This window comes from Neolamprologus multifasciatus, chromosome 11 (assembly GCF_963576455.1).
Source record: "Neolamprologus multifasciatus chromosome 11, fNeoMul1.2, whole genome shotgun sequence".
Classification (NCBI taxonomy): Eukaryota; Metazoa; Chordata; class Actinopteri; order Cichliformes; family Cichlidae; genus Neolamprologus; species Neolamprologus multifasciatus.
In genome coordinates this window covers 29379495-29395094 of record NC_140449.1, presented here as the reverse complement: position 1 = coordinate 29395094, position 15600 = coordinate 29379495, and the positions used below count along the sequence as shown (strand labels likewise).

The 15600-nt window shown below is 39.5% G+C and overlaps 3 protein-coding genes across 6 annotated transcripts in view; all 3 read right to left on the bottom strand.

Moving 5' to 3' along the window:
• atg5 (ATG5 autophagy related 5 homolog (S. cerevisiae)) overlaps positions 1-15600 on the bottom strand; it is a 445274-nt gene that overhangs the window by 25892 nt on the left and 403782 nt on the right. The gene's annotated exons all lie outside the window — the stretch shown is intronic.
• mcl1b (MCL1 apoptosis regulator, BCL2 family member b) lies at positions 1029-6501 on the bottom strand. The gene is made up of 3 exons (XM_085176825.1): positions 5900-6501; positions 5421-5671; positions 1029-5298 (listed from the first exon to the last, which is right to left on the bottom strand). The coding sequence occupies exons 1-3, from the start codon at positions 6348-6350 to the stop codon at positions 5182-5184; spliced, it is 819 nt and encodes a 272-aa protein (XP_085032951.1). The 5' UTR covers positions 6351-6501; the 3' UTR covers positions 1029-5181.
• Positions 7611-15473, bottom strand: ensab (endosulfine alpha b). The gene is made up of 3 exons (XM_085176827.1): positions 15243-15473; positions 12578-12700; positions 7611-11244 (listed from the first exon to the last, which is right to left on the bottom strand). Exons 1-3 carry the CDS (start codon positions 15456-15458, stop codon positions 11074-11076), a joined length of 510 nt encoding a protein of 169 aa, XP_085032953.1. The 5' UTR covers positions 15459-15473; the 3' UTR covers positions 7611-11073.

Here is a 15600-nt window from a genome sequence, read left to right as displayed (position 1 = left end):
AATGCTCACCTCCATGATTGGACTTTTGTTTTTAAAATGTGCATATATTAAACAAACCACAGTAATTCCGATTAAAAATGTTATATGATTACCGACCCTTTCTCCGACTTGTGCTACACTACATGTCACATGTCTAATTTTTCTGAGTAGTGTATGAAGAAATTAAGGATGGATAAGACTTTTGCACATTACTGTAGAAGTGACTCAAAATGTTAAGCAGTCTTCCAGCTTCTCCACAGCAGCCATCATGGACATTTTTCACAATGTTATGATGCTTATTGCTTACAAATGAAACCAAGAAAAACTAATTATTATTATTATAAGACTTTTTGTGTGAATAGCCTTACAATAAGCTATCTTAAAGCAAACACTCACTAAAAGAGAAGAGTGCATTTATTTCTATGGAAAATCCTAAACTTGCTTGGCAACTTAATTTGGAAACAAATGCATCATTTTCCTGTAGTTTGCATATCTTTGCGTACTAGACAGTGGTAGGCCTTAGCTATTTATAACATCACAAACTAGACGCCTATATCAAAATTACAGAGAACCTAGGCAGAGAACTAAAACTGATCCTGAAGTGATCTAGTCTGCCAAACAATATAAAATTTACTCATTTAAATAAATGCCATTAATAAGACTACTATAAGAAGTGTTTTTTGTTTTTGTTGTTTTGTTTTTTAAAGAAAAAAGATATGAACACAGTTTAAACGTACAGGGTGTCAAAAGAAAACTGAGGACTGCAGTGGAAACTGACAAGAGTCCAGCCTGTATGTCATAACTGCCAACACGGATAAGCCGATAATACTGCACTATGGTCATCAGTCAAGTCAAAGAATAAAGTTTCAGGAGGAGAGATGACTCCACTCGGGAAGGAACGTGACACGTCACCCGGTAGATCCAATTTGATCTGAGATAAGTATCACCTCACCAAGAAGAGATTAATGTTCAAAGGTTCAGGCTGAGCCATTGACGAATGCAAACCACACAACCTCTGGTCTGCAATTATTATTTTAAAAAAAAAAACCAAACAAACAAACAAACTTCTATTTAAAGACATTGTTTCTTTATCTACATCCTGAAATAGCCGCTTCCAACAATGATGCTAACAAAGGCTTTGGAAATGCATGGGAGCAAGACACTCATATCTATGAACAGTTCCTACCACAGAACACACAAGTATGATTAGACAGGAGAAGATAGAATTTTAAAGCTGAAAACCCAAAGACAAACAATGTGGCAATCTGACACAGCAGTAGATGGCTTATTTATATTTGAATGCTTAATTAACAAAAAGCAACAATGGATGGAGAGATGCCAAATGGGAAGTCAGAATGAGTGGGACTGACTTCTGAACTGGAGTGGCGTTATTCTGTTTCCAGACCAGGTACACCGAATCAGCTAATTACTTAAGCTGAGCTTTACAATGGTGCATTCAGGAATACCTAGGAAGACTGAGATATTAGCCACAGGCAGGGGCTTTCACAGATTCTGATACATCCTTCAAGTTCTTTTTTTGTTGTTGTTGTTGTTGCAACTGTTGTATAGTATCTCCTCTAACAATACCACATAAAAAAAAGACTGCAGCCACGTTTCTACTTTCTGACACTCGAGGTGGCAGGTATCCACTGGGTGTAAGGTGAACTGAAGTCAACCATCTGATCATAAAAAGAAGAAAAAAAAGATAGTATGACGTAGTGAAGTCCAGTATCATGGAACCATTGTGGTGCAAAACAATCGCTAATGAACAGTCATGAATAAAGTTGTTCAAAAATTTGTCTGTAAATCTATAGAACTGTAATTTGTCCTTAAAGTTTTGCAATGTCATCTAAGTATCATCCAGTAGCACTGAGTTGCAATGTGGACTATATTACACAAAGTGGTTTCAATATTTTCATGGCAGGTTTCTTGCACAATGAGCACATAACAGATCATATGTACTCTTTGCTTCTGTAAAAAAATAATAATAAATGAAATAAACAACAGACTGTTGACATCCATTTATAAGTAACTGAGCATGAATGAAAGGCTTGTGTGAGTTATAACAAGGACAGGTTTGTAGCTGCTTTTATCAGAGAGAATGTGCATGCACATGTCTGCTTTTTGCATAAATGGTAATGGCATTCAACAGGCGTTTCTCTTCTGGGAAAACCAGTTATAAGTACAGATTCCAAAGAAGCGTGGGACACTAGTGTCAGCAGAGATAAAGGCTGTGAACGGGCCCCAGCCACCAAAAGTAACAGAGTGAATGTTTAGCTTTAATGTCTGCAAAATGTAGTGTAGAAACTAGGATTTGATCTAGCACTAAATACAGGCCATTTACATTTTTATTTACATCAGTGTCCTGAGATATATTTAGACTTGTTTAGCTCAAAGGAACTCCTGCCATTAAAGGAGAGCCTTCAGCTGATACTTTGCACAGTTATTTAAACAGGTTCTCTTCAAGTCAAGCACAGACTTAGTCAAAGGTTTAATTAAAGTTTCCTCTCAAACCTTAAAGTAAACAGTGCAAGCCTCTAATTCTGCACCAGTGAAGCAGCTCTGAACTCTTGTTGTGTCTCTTTGTGGCTAGTAGGGCATGCAAGCACTTAACTTTTTAATCTAACAAATTCTGCTCCCCTTTTACGCAGTGTTAATGCAAACTGCGAAAAAACTGGGCCTATCTTTGTATCTCAGGGTCAGAGTTCTCAGAATTCTACAGTGTGCAGCGTCGTTAAAGATTAACTTCTGCGTCAGCTGACTTCTCAGAAACACTGCTTATTTTAAAATCAAGGGGCGGGCTGTTGCTATGAGGAAGTAGAACAACTTAACCAATACCATCTTTGGCAGGTCCTATGGCTCATGTTTCAAAATTGCAAAAGAAACACTTGAGCAACTGAAATGGGTTGGACTTGAAACCAAAACTGTTTTCTGAAGTTTACTTTTGAATATCTCTGCTGGGAGTTTAGGCAGACTGCCTTATCAGAGGCACCATAAAACAAAAACCTAATGAGCTGAAGACCAAAATCACTAGTGTTAAATGTCAAAGGGGGGTATATTGACTGATATCCAGAAGAGTTCTGCAGTCTGAGTAAAGATAGATTAGGCTCAACCATTTTATCTCTCTGCGTGGGTAGATTGTGATGGTATGTGCAGACAAAGGTTTCTAAACCACTCAAACTATCCCACGAAAGGAATTCAAGCTGATGTGTTGGAGTGAGCTTTTTCAGTTTACAGCTTCACTATTGTATCTGAACATAACTAATGCAGTTGGAAAATTAAAAAGTTTAAAAAAAAACAGAAAAAGGTGTATTGTGAGACGGTCACAGAATTCATCTTACAGCTTCCCTTTGCTGCAACTGACCACCTATCCCAGTGTATAAACCACAATGACTTTGAAATTTGCAAGCACAACAACCATTTCAGCAACTGTTTCATTTTCAGTTCAATACAAAATCTTTGTTTTTACATTTGTCTAAATTACTGGCATTTTCAGAATTGGTTTGCCAACATGTAGTGATAATGTGCTTCCCTCTTTTTGTGCACACCACTTTTGCTCTTTTCATATTAGATCTTCCACTTCTTACCGATGGAAAACAAAGCTTTAGTCCTTCAGAAGGAGAAATTAACACACACACACTTCCTAGTTACCAGTCTCAAGGTTGTTTAAAGATTGTGTGCTTCACACTGCAGAGCTTTCTTTTCTGCATACCCAGTGCATTCGGGTATTGCGCAAACTCCTCTATGAAATTGCCTCAGCCTTAATTCCCTATTGTCTACCAGTCTGTTCTTCACAGTTAACTACAGAGGTAACCTGGGTGGTAGATAACATTAGCCACAGGAGAAGACAAGGGGAGGCCTTCTGTGGATCATCACCATGGCGAGACACTCTCCATTTCTTCCTGAGACCTGAGTGAGTGTTTGTTCTGTAACCCGAGACAACAGGAGGATCTGAACAAATATGGGTGAAGCCACGCATCAGGACTGCTATCAACAAAACAGCAGCAGAATACCGTAGAAGTCAAGTGTACTTTAGAAACCTCCTGGATGGCAAAGACTTTAAAGATGTGTGCAGTTAAAAGACAAACTGGAATAAACTGCATCAACGCATGAAAAATATATCCAGACATTAAAAATGTAAAGACCCAATCAAATGTGCCATATGTGATAAGTCACTAGTCTCTAGGTAGCTAAAAACACAGGAAGTAGACAATGTTATGTAATTTCAGGATGTTATGAACTCCTTTACCCTAGTTTCACAATCTGCTTGTTGAATTCAGTTATTGTGCACCAGCTCTTTGCAGATAATTTGCTACAGATGCACCTAGAAGTGCGGATGCAGCTGAGCACTTAGTGTGAGGAAGGTGCTGCTGCAGTCTCAAATTTCTAGGAAATGGCAGCCATTGCGCTGCATGTGGGTTGTGGTGTGACTGTATAAAAGGCTAACAAATGTGTAGGTGTCAACTTTACTGCACAGGCCTAAATAAGCAGCATTAGAACTAACAAGCATAGATTTAACCAACTTCCTGCTTTTGCGAATTTCCTTTTTAAGCAAAAAGTGTGAAAAGGCCAAACTATGTAAATTAAATATTTTTAATTGATCTGTACAGGTTTGTAGCTTACAGCTGGATCATAGACTGCTTTCTGTTCAAGCACATAGCCTCTCCCCCCCAAACTGTTTTTAGTCCTTGTTCAGCTTTTCAACAGACTCAAAATTTCCAGAATCCTTTTACAGTCAAAAGTCCATGTTGTTGGTCTTGTCTCCTAGTGCAGTTCCAGCATTTCCATAATCAGGAAGTACTGCCACACTCATGCAAATCCACCTCCTCCAGCACTCTCTTGACTTCAGAGATTCTCAAAAGATTGTAGAAGATCTGAATGGATTTTGGAAACTGGAATCATGCATGTTTCGCTTCCTATTTTGATCTGGGTCATTCTTACAAACCACTGCCACCAAAGCATTATACAACAAAATATAGTGAGTAAACAATCATTAAAAAAAGACTAGCAAAAAAAGGAAAAAAAAAGTGTCTTTTTCCTTTTTATTATGACATCTTTTAGCAAAAATAGACCTCTGAATTAAATAATGTAATCTGAAACATTTTTCCTTTTGTCCATTCCACCTCTCGAAAGCGGTTTGAAAAGGTGTCCAATGGGGAAGGCAAAAAAAAAAAAAAAAAAGTTGCTCAGTGTCCAACAAATTCACCTGATCAACAGGGCCAGTGTTGCCCCAATACCAGCAAATCCAGCAAAGGCCATGAGTGTGTGCCTGACTATCGACTCAGGGTCTGCTACTCGAAAGAACTCCACAAAGCCATCCTGGAAAGAAGAAAGAAAGATGGGGTAAGAAAGAGGCAGATTATGTTCACTGGACACAAAATACTTTCTGGGACAATAAAAGGAAGTTATGCAGTTATTTTCCTAATCCTGTCACTACTCACCCATGCATTGTTTTTGACAATCCAGTCTCGCTGCTCAGACAGCAGGTATGCAGAAATCTCTTGGCCCACTAGCGCCACGCAGTTGTCCCTGCCCTTTTCCTTCAGGTGCTGAGAGACCACTGCCCCAAAGGCCACAAAGCTGACAACACGACCCCAGTTGGTCGTGTGGTCTCCAAAGAGGCTCTTCGCTACAGCACCGACAAATGACATATCCTCGTCTCTTTCATCCAATGACAGTTTATTAATCATTCCTGCGAAAAGAAAATTAGACTAGATCAGAAAATCGAAGTCACTTATTCTGAGTCGAAGTTTAGTGAAATGTGTAAATTCTATTTTAGCATATTAGCAGTTTGGTCTCGGTTTAAAAATTGAAAGCTTGATGTGGTGACTTGAAGTAGTTAAAAGGCAACCTGTGACGAAGCAGACAAACGCTCTGAAAGGTCTTTGTGCAAAATCCGCACAGACTGGTTTCAACTTACCGTTGTAAGCGTATCTGTGCTTTTCTAATACGTCCGCAACAACTCTTTTCATCGTCTTTAGTGCTTTGGTTTCCTTTCGTTGAGGCTGAGAAAGTCCAGTAAAGTCACCCAAAAAACTGTGAATAAGGAGTTTCGTTTCTCTCTCCAGCTGCTCGTCGGATTCACTGTCCGAATGAAACTCCGGGGTGCTCGGCAACGAACCGTCTTCCTCCCGGTCCCGGATAGCTTTTGTGTTATACCCGTTTGTTGAGGTTACCTCGAGGTTGTCCGGCCGTTTGGGGGTACCATTGGACACAATCCCGTTGCTAGAGTCTTTAGAGGAGCCTGTGGCGTTCTGCGGTGAGGAATTTCCCGATCCATAGTGCATTGGTCCCTCTAGGACTCCATTTTGAGGAATAAGATAGTCTATGAAGGTGCACTGGTTCCTTTTCGACCTCATATAGTTGGTCATCTTGTTAACTTCAAACTAACACCAAACTGTTACACGAAAAATACTTCAACAAGAAAATCGGCGTTAGGCTATATTTGACAAAAAGCTAGCTTCTTGCCTAACGCTTCATCTCTGGCATTTTCTCTCGAGCGGAAGTAACGCACAGAGAACGGTTGAGTCCGCCTTTTATTGCATTGACTTACTGACGCACGACTGACGTAAGCCTTGAAAAATTTCCAGTTTAAACCGTGTTTTAAAAAAAAGGAGCAAGATAAAATAACAGGAACCATGGTTTTCATTAAAGAAAATTAATAATAATAAATACATCATTTCAGGAAAAACAAATTAGTGAGTTACTGTTGTGTTTCTCCATTACATTAAAAAGAAAGATGTATAACAGGCGTTGTCATAAACACTCCCAAAATTAATTCTAAAAAATTATAATAACAATACAACTGAAAACACGCACAAAGGTTATAATTAAAACTCTGTTGTTATGTCCTCATTATTAATTATTTTCCTACGCTTGGCAACATAACAACAACAACAAAAAAATAATGATAAAGCAAAGTAAAATATTTTAAACTCAAAGCAAAACATAATTTCATTTAACTAATAATAATAAAGTAGTTTAAGACTTTATGGTTAAAATATAATGTTAAAATTATAGTGTATTGGATTATCTTCTGACAGATGTGTTGCACTGTAGAGGAACATTCACCTAGGTAGGAAGTGACACCATTACACTCCTTTGATATCACTCCAACACTAATCTTCCAATAAGAGTATAGGAAACCATCATCTTAAATCTCCGAGCACCATAACGTGCCATTGACTTACAACAACCCTATCCTCACATAAGCAGAATTGCATTTAATCTATAACAGAATGCCAATGTTGACACATTTCCTTAAGTTAAAGAACTGTCTTTGCTTTGCCAATGTCAAAATATATTCTAATTAGTAGCTTTCATCACCTTTCATGTTATATGCTGGTATAACAGAAATACCTAGAATTTTCCATCCTGGCTCGTCTTTCACACCTGCATGATTATGCCTCCCCCTAGTGGTAAATGAAAGCTTGCGCCTCCTATGCGTTTGTGTCTGAGAATGCTTCTTCCTTCTTGTTTTTTTAAACCCAGAACATTTTACTCCTCATCCCGAGATTTCTTCTGTTGACCATGCAAGAAATCTTAGGATTTAATCAGCAGCTAATTCATCTGTTTAACATGTAACAAGGATGAACAACTGAACTCATAAAACAAAACCCCACAAAAGCACATTATTAATGTAAAAGTTTATTTCAAATACTGACAAAAATCCTCTCACCTACTTCCACACAACTTAAACATTCCAAGTACCCTTGTACTTCTGAAGTCTTAAAATCATTCCTGTATTCTCCAGTCATCCTGTTTATCATGTAAACCCTTTTTTTTTCTTGGAAGCAAGGGTGCATCTGATTTCCCTGCAGTCTTGGGCCAGGATGAAATATACTAATTATGCATTAAGAGAACACAAGAAAAAAAATATTACTTGCAAAACAAGAAAACAGATAAGGTAAAAGCAGCACAAAAGTACTTCAGAGCACACAGCCTGTTAATTATTTTATACATTCTGGCACATATTTATCATAGCTGAACAAGAGACACCCTGTGTGTTGGGTTTGAAACATACCCAGCTATTTCCTCTTGTTGCACTGCTCCTTGCAAAGCCAAACATCAAGTAGCATTCAAGAACACCTCTCCACTGTTGTTTCATAACATCACAGCATATTAACCTTTTCTTTATTTAACCTGGGCTTACTTCTTGAAGCAGAAAGAATGTCGGCTTTTTAAACACAACATAATAGTCTGTTCTTATCAAAGTGACAAAGCAGTTCAGAATTTTAAGATCTGGCTAGACCACACATTTGTTCCAAACCAACAATGCATTTATACATACATTTTTTGGAATCTGCACTTAAGCTGAAGTTTAACATAGTTAACATGTAACCAGTTTTTGCCACAGGAGCTTTATGACTCTTAAAGTGAGATGCTTAAAGAGTCAGACTGGCAGAATCAAGAGGACAGATGTTCTTTACAGGGTATGCTCTCTTAGATTTGTCATTGACTGAATCAGCAGCATTTACACATATTTCCATTTGATACAGATTCACATAGCCTCTGCGATACAATAAGATACAGCAGAAGTAGTGTTAAACAGAAAGGAGAGAGGAACCATTGAATCAGAAATAGCTTGGGCTATGAAAGAGTGGAAAGCAAGTGGGAAACAACAAAAATAATTTCCTGTTTAAGTCTATTTACAACAGCTGGAACAGAGAAAAGCAGTGCATTCATACACCACCACAACAACGAGCATATATGCACAAGTCAGTCCTCTTTCGCCCACTGCAACTTTGACACATTTTAAAGTCTCATTGAAAAATAAGTGAGGTCGAGAACGTGATGGTGCATGCACCCTGTTACCTAGCCTACGTGGTGGAGTGTGCGTTTGTGAAGGTTCCCTGAAGCAGTAATTTACACTGATTCTCAGTGAGTGCCGGCATCCAGTTCAGGTTCTTGACTGTGCGAAGGACGCACATTCAAAGTCTAGAGATTTAGCGATCGTTTCATTGACCTGTTTCAGAAGCTGAACCACGATAACAGGTGGGATTACCCCCTCACCATGTGTTATAAAATCTCTCTCTGCTTTGCAAGTGTTGGTGCTCCTGCAGATATGCCCTGTTCCACTTTAAGCCCGTGATGATGCGTTATAGAGCTGCACTTATCAGATTGCCTGTCGTTTACCCTCTAACACCCCTGAGATCAAACATCCATATGAGTAGTGTGAGTTTTGGAGAGAATAAACTTCTACGAAGTGCTGGTAGTAATGTAGGGCAATACTCCAGCTGAGATTTTAGTGAAGTAGTTGAACTTTTTTTTAAACTAAGGTTAGTGTTTCATTATGTGAACTGCAGTGAAAGGAGGTCAGCTGTTAAGGGAACCACTATGACATACTGTTCATTCTTAAGTATTAAAACATTCTCTTACATGAAATTAGAAATCACTGTCAGAATTAGTTTTTTTTTTCATAGTCAACCCTTAAATACTAAAAAAATTTACTTTACATATGGCCTTGAAAGACAAGTATGACTGCAACGACTCTGGGTACTTTTTGTCATCTCAATGAGACTTTTGTGGCTGGACACAAAACCTTTAGAAGTGTTTGCGTCAGTGCTTCAAAAATAGCCAGAAAGATATGTGGAAGCCACATCACTCCTTACATCTCTAGCCAGATCAGTGTGGGCTCAAAGCTGCCTCATCACATTGCAATGTAAGCAGGATGATTGGATAGTAACAGTCACATTGAAAAGACAAGTGTATCCACAGCCTCTGGGCTTGCAATGTGGAATTTGGCTCAGTTGTTAAAGCAAAGAATATCCAAGCCAGAAATCCTAGGGTGTAATCCCAACTGAGTTGATTTAGCACTACCATTTCTCTCAGGCATGCTAGCCGGTTCAGTCCTTAAAGCGCTAAGCTTATCACGAGTTACGTGCTTGTTTGAGTATTATTTACAGAAGCATATACACTATGCAGGGTGCTTCCCCCCCCCCAACAAATCTTTTAGGCTCATAGTTAGCACATATCTTGATGCATCTCAACAGCAACCACACAAAGGCTGAGCTCATAGGCTGGCAGGGTTCCCAGCCTTTAAAAATAATACCAGGATATACTCAACTGGCTCCCACCCTGGGCAGCAAACAGGAGCGTGTGTACATGGATTGTCAGAATAGCATAAAGCAAAGCAAGTAAGGAAGTGTGACTGTGGACATTTCAGGACTTTAGGTGGTTGTTTTGATCACTTACTAAGCAGCTGCTCCACTCCTGTTACAAAAGCATGTTAATTTTCTTTTTTTTGTTTTTGTTACATATTACAAACATGCAGCCATGTTTTTTTTTTAAATGAGAGAAACAGGAGCAAAAGGGGTAGGAAATAAAAGCAACAGAAGCACACAGACAGAGAAAAAAGTGTTTCAAATCCCTGCCTGGATGAGCTGCAGCAGTTGTTGTCAGATTATATTTGACTGAAGTGACTGAAGGGGTGAGATGCAAGGAAACTTCCACTCATTTCCCAATAGGGTGTTAGTGAATGCCAAGTATCCCTTAAGCTGCCCCTCACAGATTTGGTAAGCAAGCAATTATTCACATATATCTTCCAAACCCTCCCGCTGAAGCTAGCTACCAGCATAGAAAGGGAAGATGAAGCTCAAAGAACACATTGTGACCATGGTTCCTAACTCCCGTACACACATTATTTTGGTGTCATTCAGGATGCAAAAAAAAAAAAAAAAAAAAATACTATACAGAATACAAAGTGCATTAACTCATCCCATCCAACCCCTGCCCGATGACACACACACCTACTGTAATGCATCTTGGAACACTGAAAACCAAGATATAAGGGAGGCGGTAGCGCAGAGTGCACAGAGGGGGCAGAGCTGTGCGTCGTGGGAAGGCAGAGAAGGCTGTGACCTTGTGGGCTGCCTAAACCTCCGTCCCTCCCATCCCGCCCCACCCACATATAAGCAAATGGAGTTTTAACTTATACAACTCTGCCCGATATGTTAAAGCCAGTGGTGCCTGGGGATGTAAAAGGAAGAGAGGGGAGTGGATGGACATATTGGGGACACAGGTGAAGTGGAGGAGGGATGCTTGCTGGGAATCCCGGGGGGGAAGGGGGGGAGGGTGCTTCTTGAATGACGAAGGCTAGCCAGCTAGCTTGCTGGTCACCAAGGAGGACTTCCTCTGGGGTAGATCTTGTGGCGTGGGAATGTGGTCACCAGTTACCAGATTCTTGTCAGGCCCTGCCACAGGAAGCTGCTTGTTCTTCATCTTGGCCTTGGCCATGTTGTAGTCACCCGAATCAAAGTACTTTTGCTGTGTAAAAAGAGAGAGCAGAGGTGCTACAAAGTTTAGCGACATGCTAAATACTGAGAACAGTGCTTACATATTTGTACACTGAAAGAGTTATTGCTGATTGCACAAGTGCTATAGAAAACTTTCCAAATGTATTCCTGTGTAAGAGATGGAGGAAAATTCATACTCATCTTTAGCAGCCTGAGTTTAACTAACATATTTTTTTAATGCTGAACACCACAATCATACCCATTAACCCGAACAGCTTTAAAAACAGGTTTTGTGTGTAATAAAACCTAATAAAATTTGAAACAATGCTAACTGAATGTAGCTTTAAGACTCAGCCTCATCATCTTGTACCTGCTTCCAAATTGCCTTTTATAAAATGAGGATACAGTCACCATATAAGCTGTAATCATTATAAAGCATGCTTTGCATTTCCTTCTATAATATTGTTACTTACTATAAATTTAACAGTGTTCAGTTTAACAGCTAAAGAGAACTAGAACCAGCACAATAACAAATATGTCGATAGTGCTCACACATCAGAGAAGATACCACAGGGGTAATGCTATTCTCTTTAATCAAATCACATGCTTATGTTTCAACATTTAAAAAATTTAAGTATGAGATTACCTACCTCCTCAGTCTCTGATAGTGTTTATTATCTTATGATAAAACGCTTTTCCCTCTGAATGTCTTGGCTACTCCTACTCCTACCCAGTGATTTAGCATGTTTCCCAGTATGACTTTCAACAACCTCTAGAGGTGGAAGCATATAGAGCATGTGTAGGTGGAGAGAGACATACAATTTTAAATCCGGGAAAAGTGAGATTGGAGTTAAAGTTTCCTTTGGGTGCTCTGTTCTGCAGTTCAAAATACAAATTAAAGTTACTCTGTCACACAAGCTGTACTGCACGTGCTATCAATCTAGCAGCTTTGTATTCCAGTCTATTGAGGATGGCGAAATTATTTTTCTCTTCGTTTCAATTAATTTACCCTTGTAGCACTGATGAATCAACAACTCAATGGTGGTTCTAGGTAGAGCCTTGATTCTTTGGTTTCTAAGGTGAGCATAAACTTTATCAGTTGGGTTTTTAGATCGCTGATTTCTTTATTAAAAATTCAAGATATGTTCACTGCAATTACATTCAAATTGTTCGTTGTTCAATAATAGGAACAGCAGCTTGACCATACCAAAACAACAGCTATCCTTTTTCAATTTTACGTGGGGTGCAGGTGTTTAATGACTTGTTTTCTGAGAAGCTCTCATTAACGCACAGCCCTGTTTTTCCACTGCTGTTGCGGCTGCTGCTGTCTCTGATCGCATCATAGGCAAACTATAGTAACTCACTCCTTTTTGTAGTCTCTTCATCAGGAAGTCTGACCCACCGGGTCTCTGGCCCAGACCAGGATATTTGGCCTTCAGCTTTGCCTCTTCTGCTTTAACTGGGTTTGCATTTTTCTCTTGAGAGTCCTGTAGAGACAAAAAAAAAAGGTTTAACCCTCTTGTTTTGCAAAAAAAAAAAACAGGGATCCTTTAAAATGTCGGTGGATGCAGCTTCAGAAAAGTTCACAACTAGAACAGCTGGTCATGTGATAGCCACTCACTTCTGGCCACACTACAATTCTAAAACTTTTTCCACAAAGACTATAAGTTTACTGTGGAGCACAGGACCAGTACATTAAAAACACCTAAAAGTACTGCTGTGAAAGGGATTCAAAAGCATGACAGTGACTAGTGGAAACTTTATATACTCCATGATAGCATGAGTCACAGCATGACTGCCCTCCTCTTACAGTCTCTCATAACACCATCATGCCTGAGAGGAAACTTGGTATGACCAGGGACCTTAAGAACGAATGCTGAATGATTTTAGAAGCTTATGATAGTAACAAACAACTAAAGCTCTATTGGAAAGTTGTGTTGCTAAAGATTTTGTGACCAAAATATTGTTTATGCATATATTAAAAATAAAACTAGAATGTATAACGCTGAAATCTCAAAATTACTATAAAACTAAACTCTGTAAACAAAATCTATGCTATTAATTGCTAAATCCTATTGTGATCTTATGCTCAACTGTGTTTCTGGTAATAGTAACTACTATGTTATGTAGTCATATATTTAGAGAAAATCTGAAAATTTGGGTCAAGAAACTACAACATGACCTGGCTGTCCAAACAATACTAGGCTTAGATTGCTGAAGCCTACAGAGGGAATTCTGAAACAATGGAAGGGCTTGTGCTGATGCCTCTGCCGAATACTAGTAAAACTAGTCAGATATTGCCATTCAAGTACCCGACAGGTAGATACTGAAGCTACTAATCTGGGGCACCACCCTGTGCACACAGCAGGAGTCAAGCATTTGACTCCATGTTAAAACTATTTCAGAAAACAGGCTAGTGCAAGACTATAATGGACAAACTCCAAAGGGCATTTAGACACTCCTTATAAACACACCTCAAGTGAGCTGCACAGCATAGACCTACTTCCACTATAGAGACAAGATAGGGCACTCAGCCTATAAAGCTTGCTGGGGCAGGGATAAAATGTGACCCAGGACACAGAAGCCGATGAACAGATTCCCTTGGAGGGGGGGATGGGGGTGGAGGAGGTGTTGCACAGAGTGTGCTGATTCACTTGGGTCCATGAAGAGAAATTTATGAGGTACTATATTTGGGTTTGATGCAGGGAAACTGCAGATTCCAACGCAGTCTTTGTGTACACAGTGGAACTGGTATGTGTATAACTAAATATTCCCCTCAGGAAGGACTGTGTTTTCTTGTTCACTTAAAGCAACAGACAGGGTTAAAAGTCCTGTTTATAAGGTTTGCTTAAACTACTGGAAAAGCTTAAATGCACAGGCTGTGTCGCCATACGAAGAGACAAAATATTAAAACAATATTTCCTTTTGTGGCATCAGCTTAATTCACACAGAATTTCAGTAACAAAAACTCATGATTCAAACTGAGTTATGACAATATCAACAGTCATAAAGCAACGTCTGTCACTGCAATATAAACAATTTCTATTCCCTTCAACTTTATGATTCGTAGGGCATGAACATACAGTAATGCACGGTTATAAACAGAAATCAACAAGTTTGCCAAGCAAAGTCTGAATTTTTAACTTCCTACCTTGTAAAGGCTGGGCAACGTTTAGTTTCCACTTTTCATTATTTTTCTCGTTTTGAGTAACGCAATTTAGATATGTGAATAATAAAAACAAAGTTAAAAGTACTTCAAATGAGAAAACTAGACTTTACATTATAACCTTTGCTTCATAGTGTTAGGACTGAACATCTTTCTTGTAACGATAATAGATACTGACATTAATGTTAGCATCCACCACTGGTGTTTATCTTGTCATTTCTGCCCCACTGTTGGTACAGTGTAAACTAACTTAACGAGTGTCAACACTAATCTAACACATACTGACATAAGAATGTTTGGCAAATCCTCGATCCTAATAATGGACTAAATTTCATCGCTGCTGTGCTTATGGCATAGTATGGAAATGCGGAAGCACTGCAGCTGGTTGTCACAGTCAGTGCAAGACCACCAGGAATCCAGAAACTGCTAGCCATTCAGGAAAGACAGTTTTCTATTCGACTTTAGCGCAGTTATCTTTACTTACTCAGTGTGCACTGAGTGAAATCACCCAGTCATGCTTTTATCTGGAGACCGCAGGCCACACATTTAGTGTGTAAACCCCCCCTCGGGTACAGACCAATGAGGCCTGAGCTGCTGTGGACTCGCCAGCCAATGACACCAAGCAAGGGACAAAACAAAGTGACACACAAGCAAGATGGTTCTATGCTATGGCAGCTACAACTAAACCACTTCCATTATACAGAGCAGCTCATATCGGCTGTACGCCTCTTCCAGGTCTTCCCCGGTGCATTGGTGCAGCGCTAAGCTTACTGCAAACACTTATGCTAACTGATGCTAGCCACTGCTTAGTTAGCATGCTCTGAGGTTAGCTAACAACATCAAGATAGCAGGCAGAAACCCACCTGTTTTTCGTCCTCGTAGTCCACCTGAGTATCCGAGTCCAGGTTTTCTGACGACATTTTGTGAGTGTGGAGGACACGCAGGTGTCTCGTCGGTTGCTGGACCAACTCAAAAAGATGATTATTCAAGGTACCGTTTTGTGTACCTGTACTGGATCTAATCCTGCTTTTCTGAACACGACTGCTCTCCAACAAAAATGGCGTAACGACATATGACATCACCGTTAGGGCCGGCGTTTCCCTTGTAACTAACAAATACAGTAACCAATAGAAGTGGAGTAATAGCCCACACGAAGCCAATAAGATTACGTTGAATGTGATTGACAACCGGTTGGCCAATGAAATTACAAAGTGAAGACGG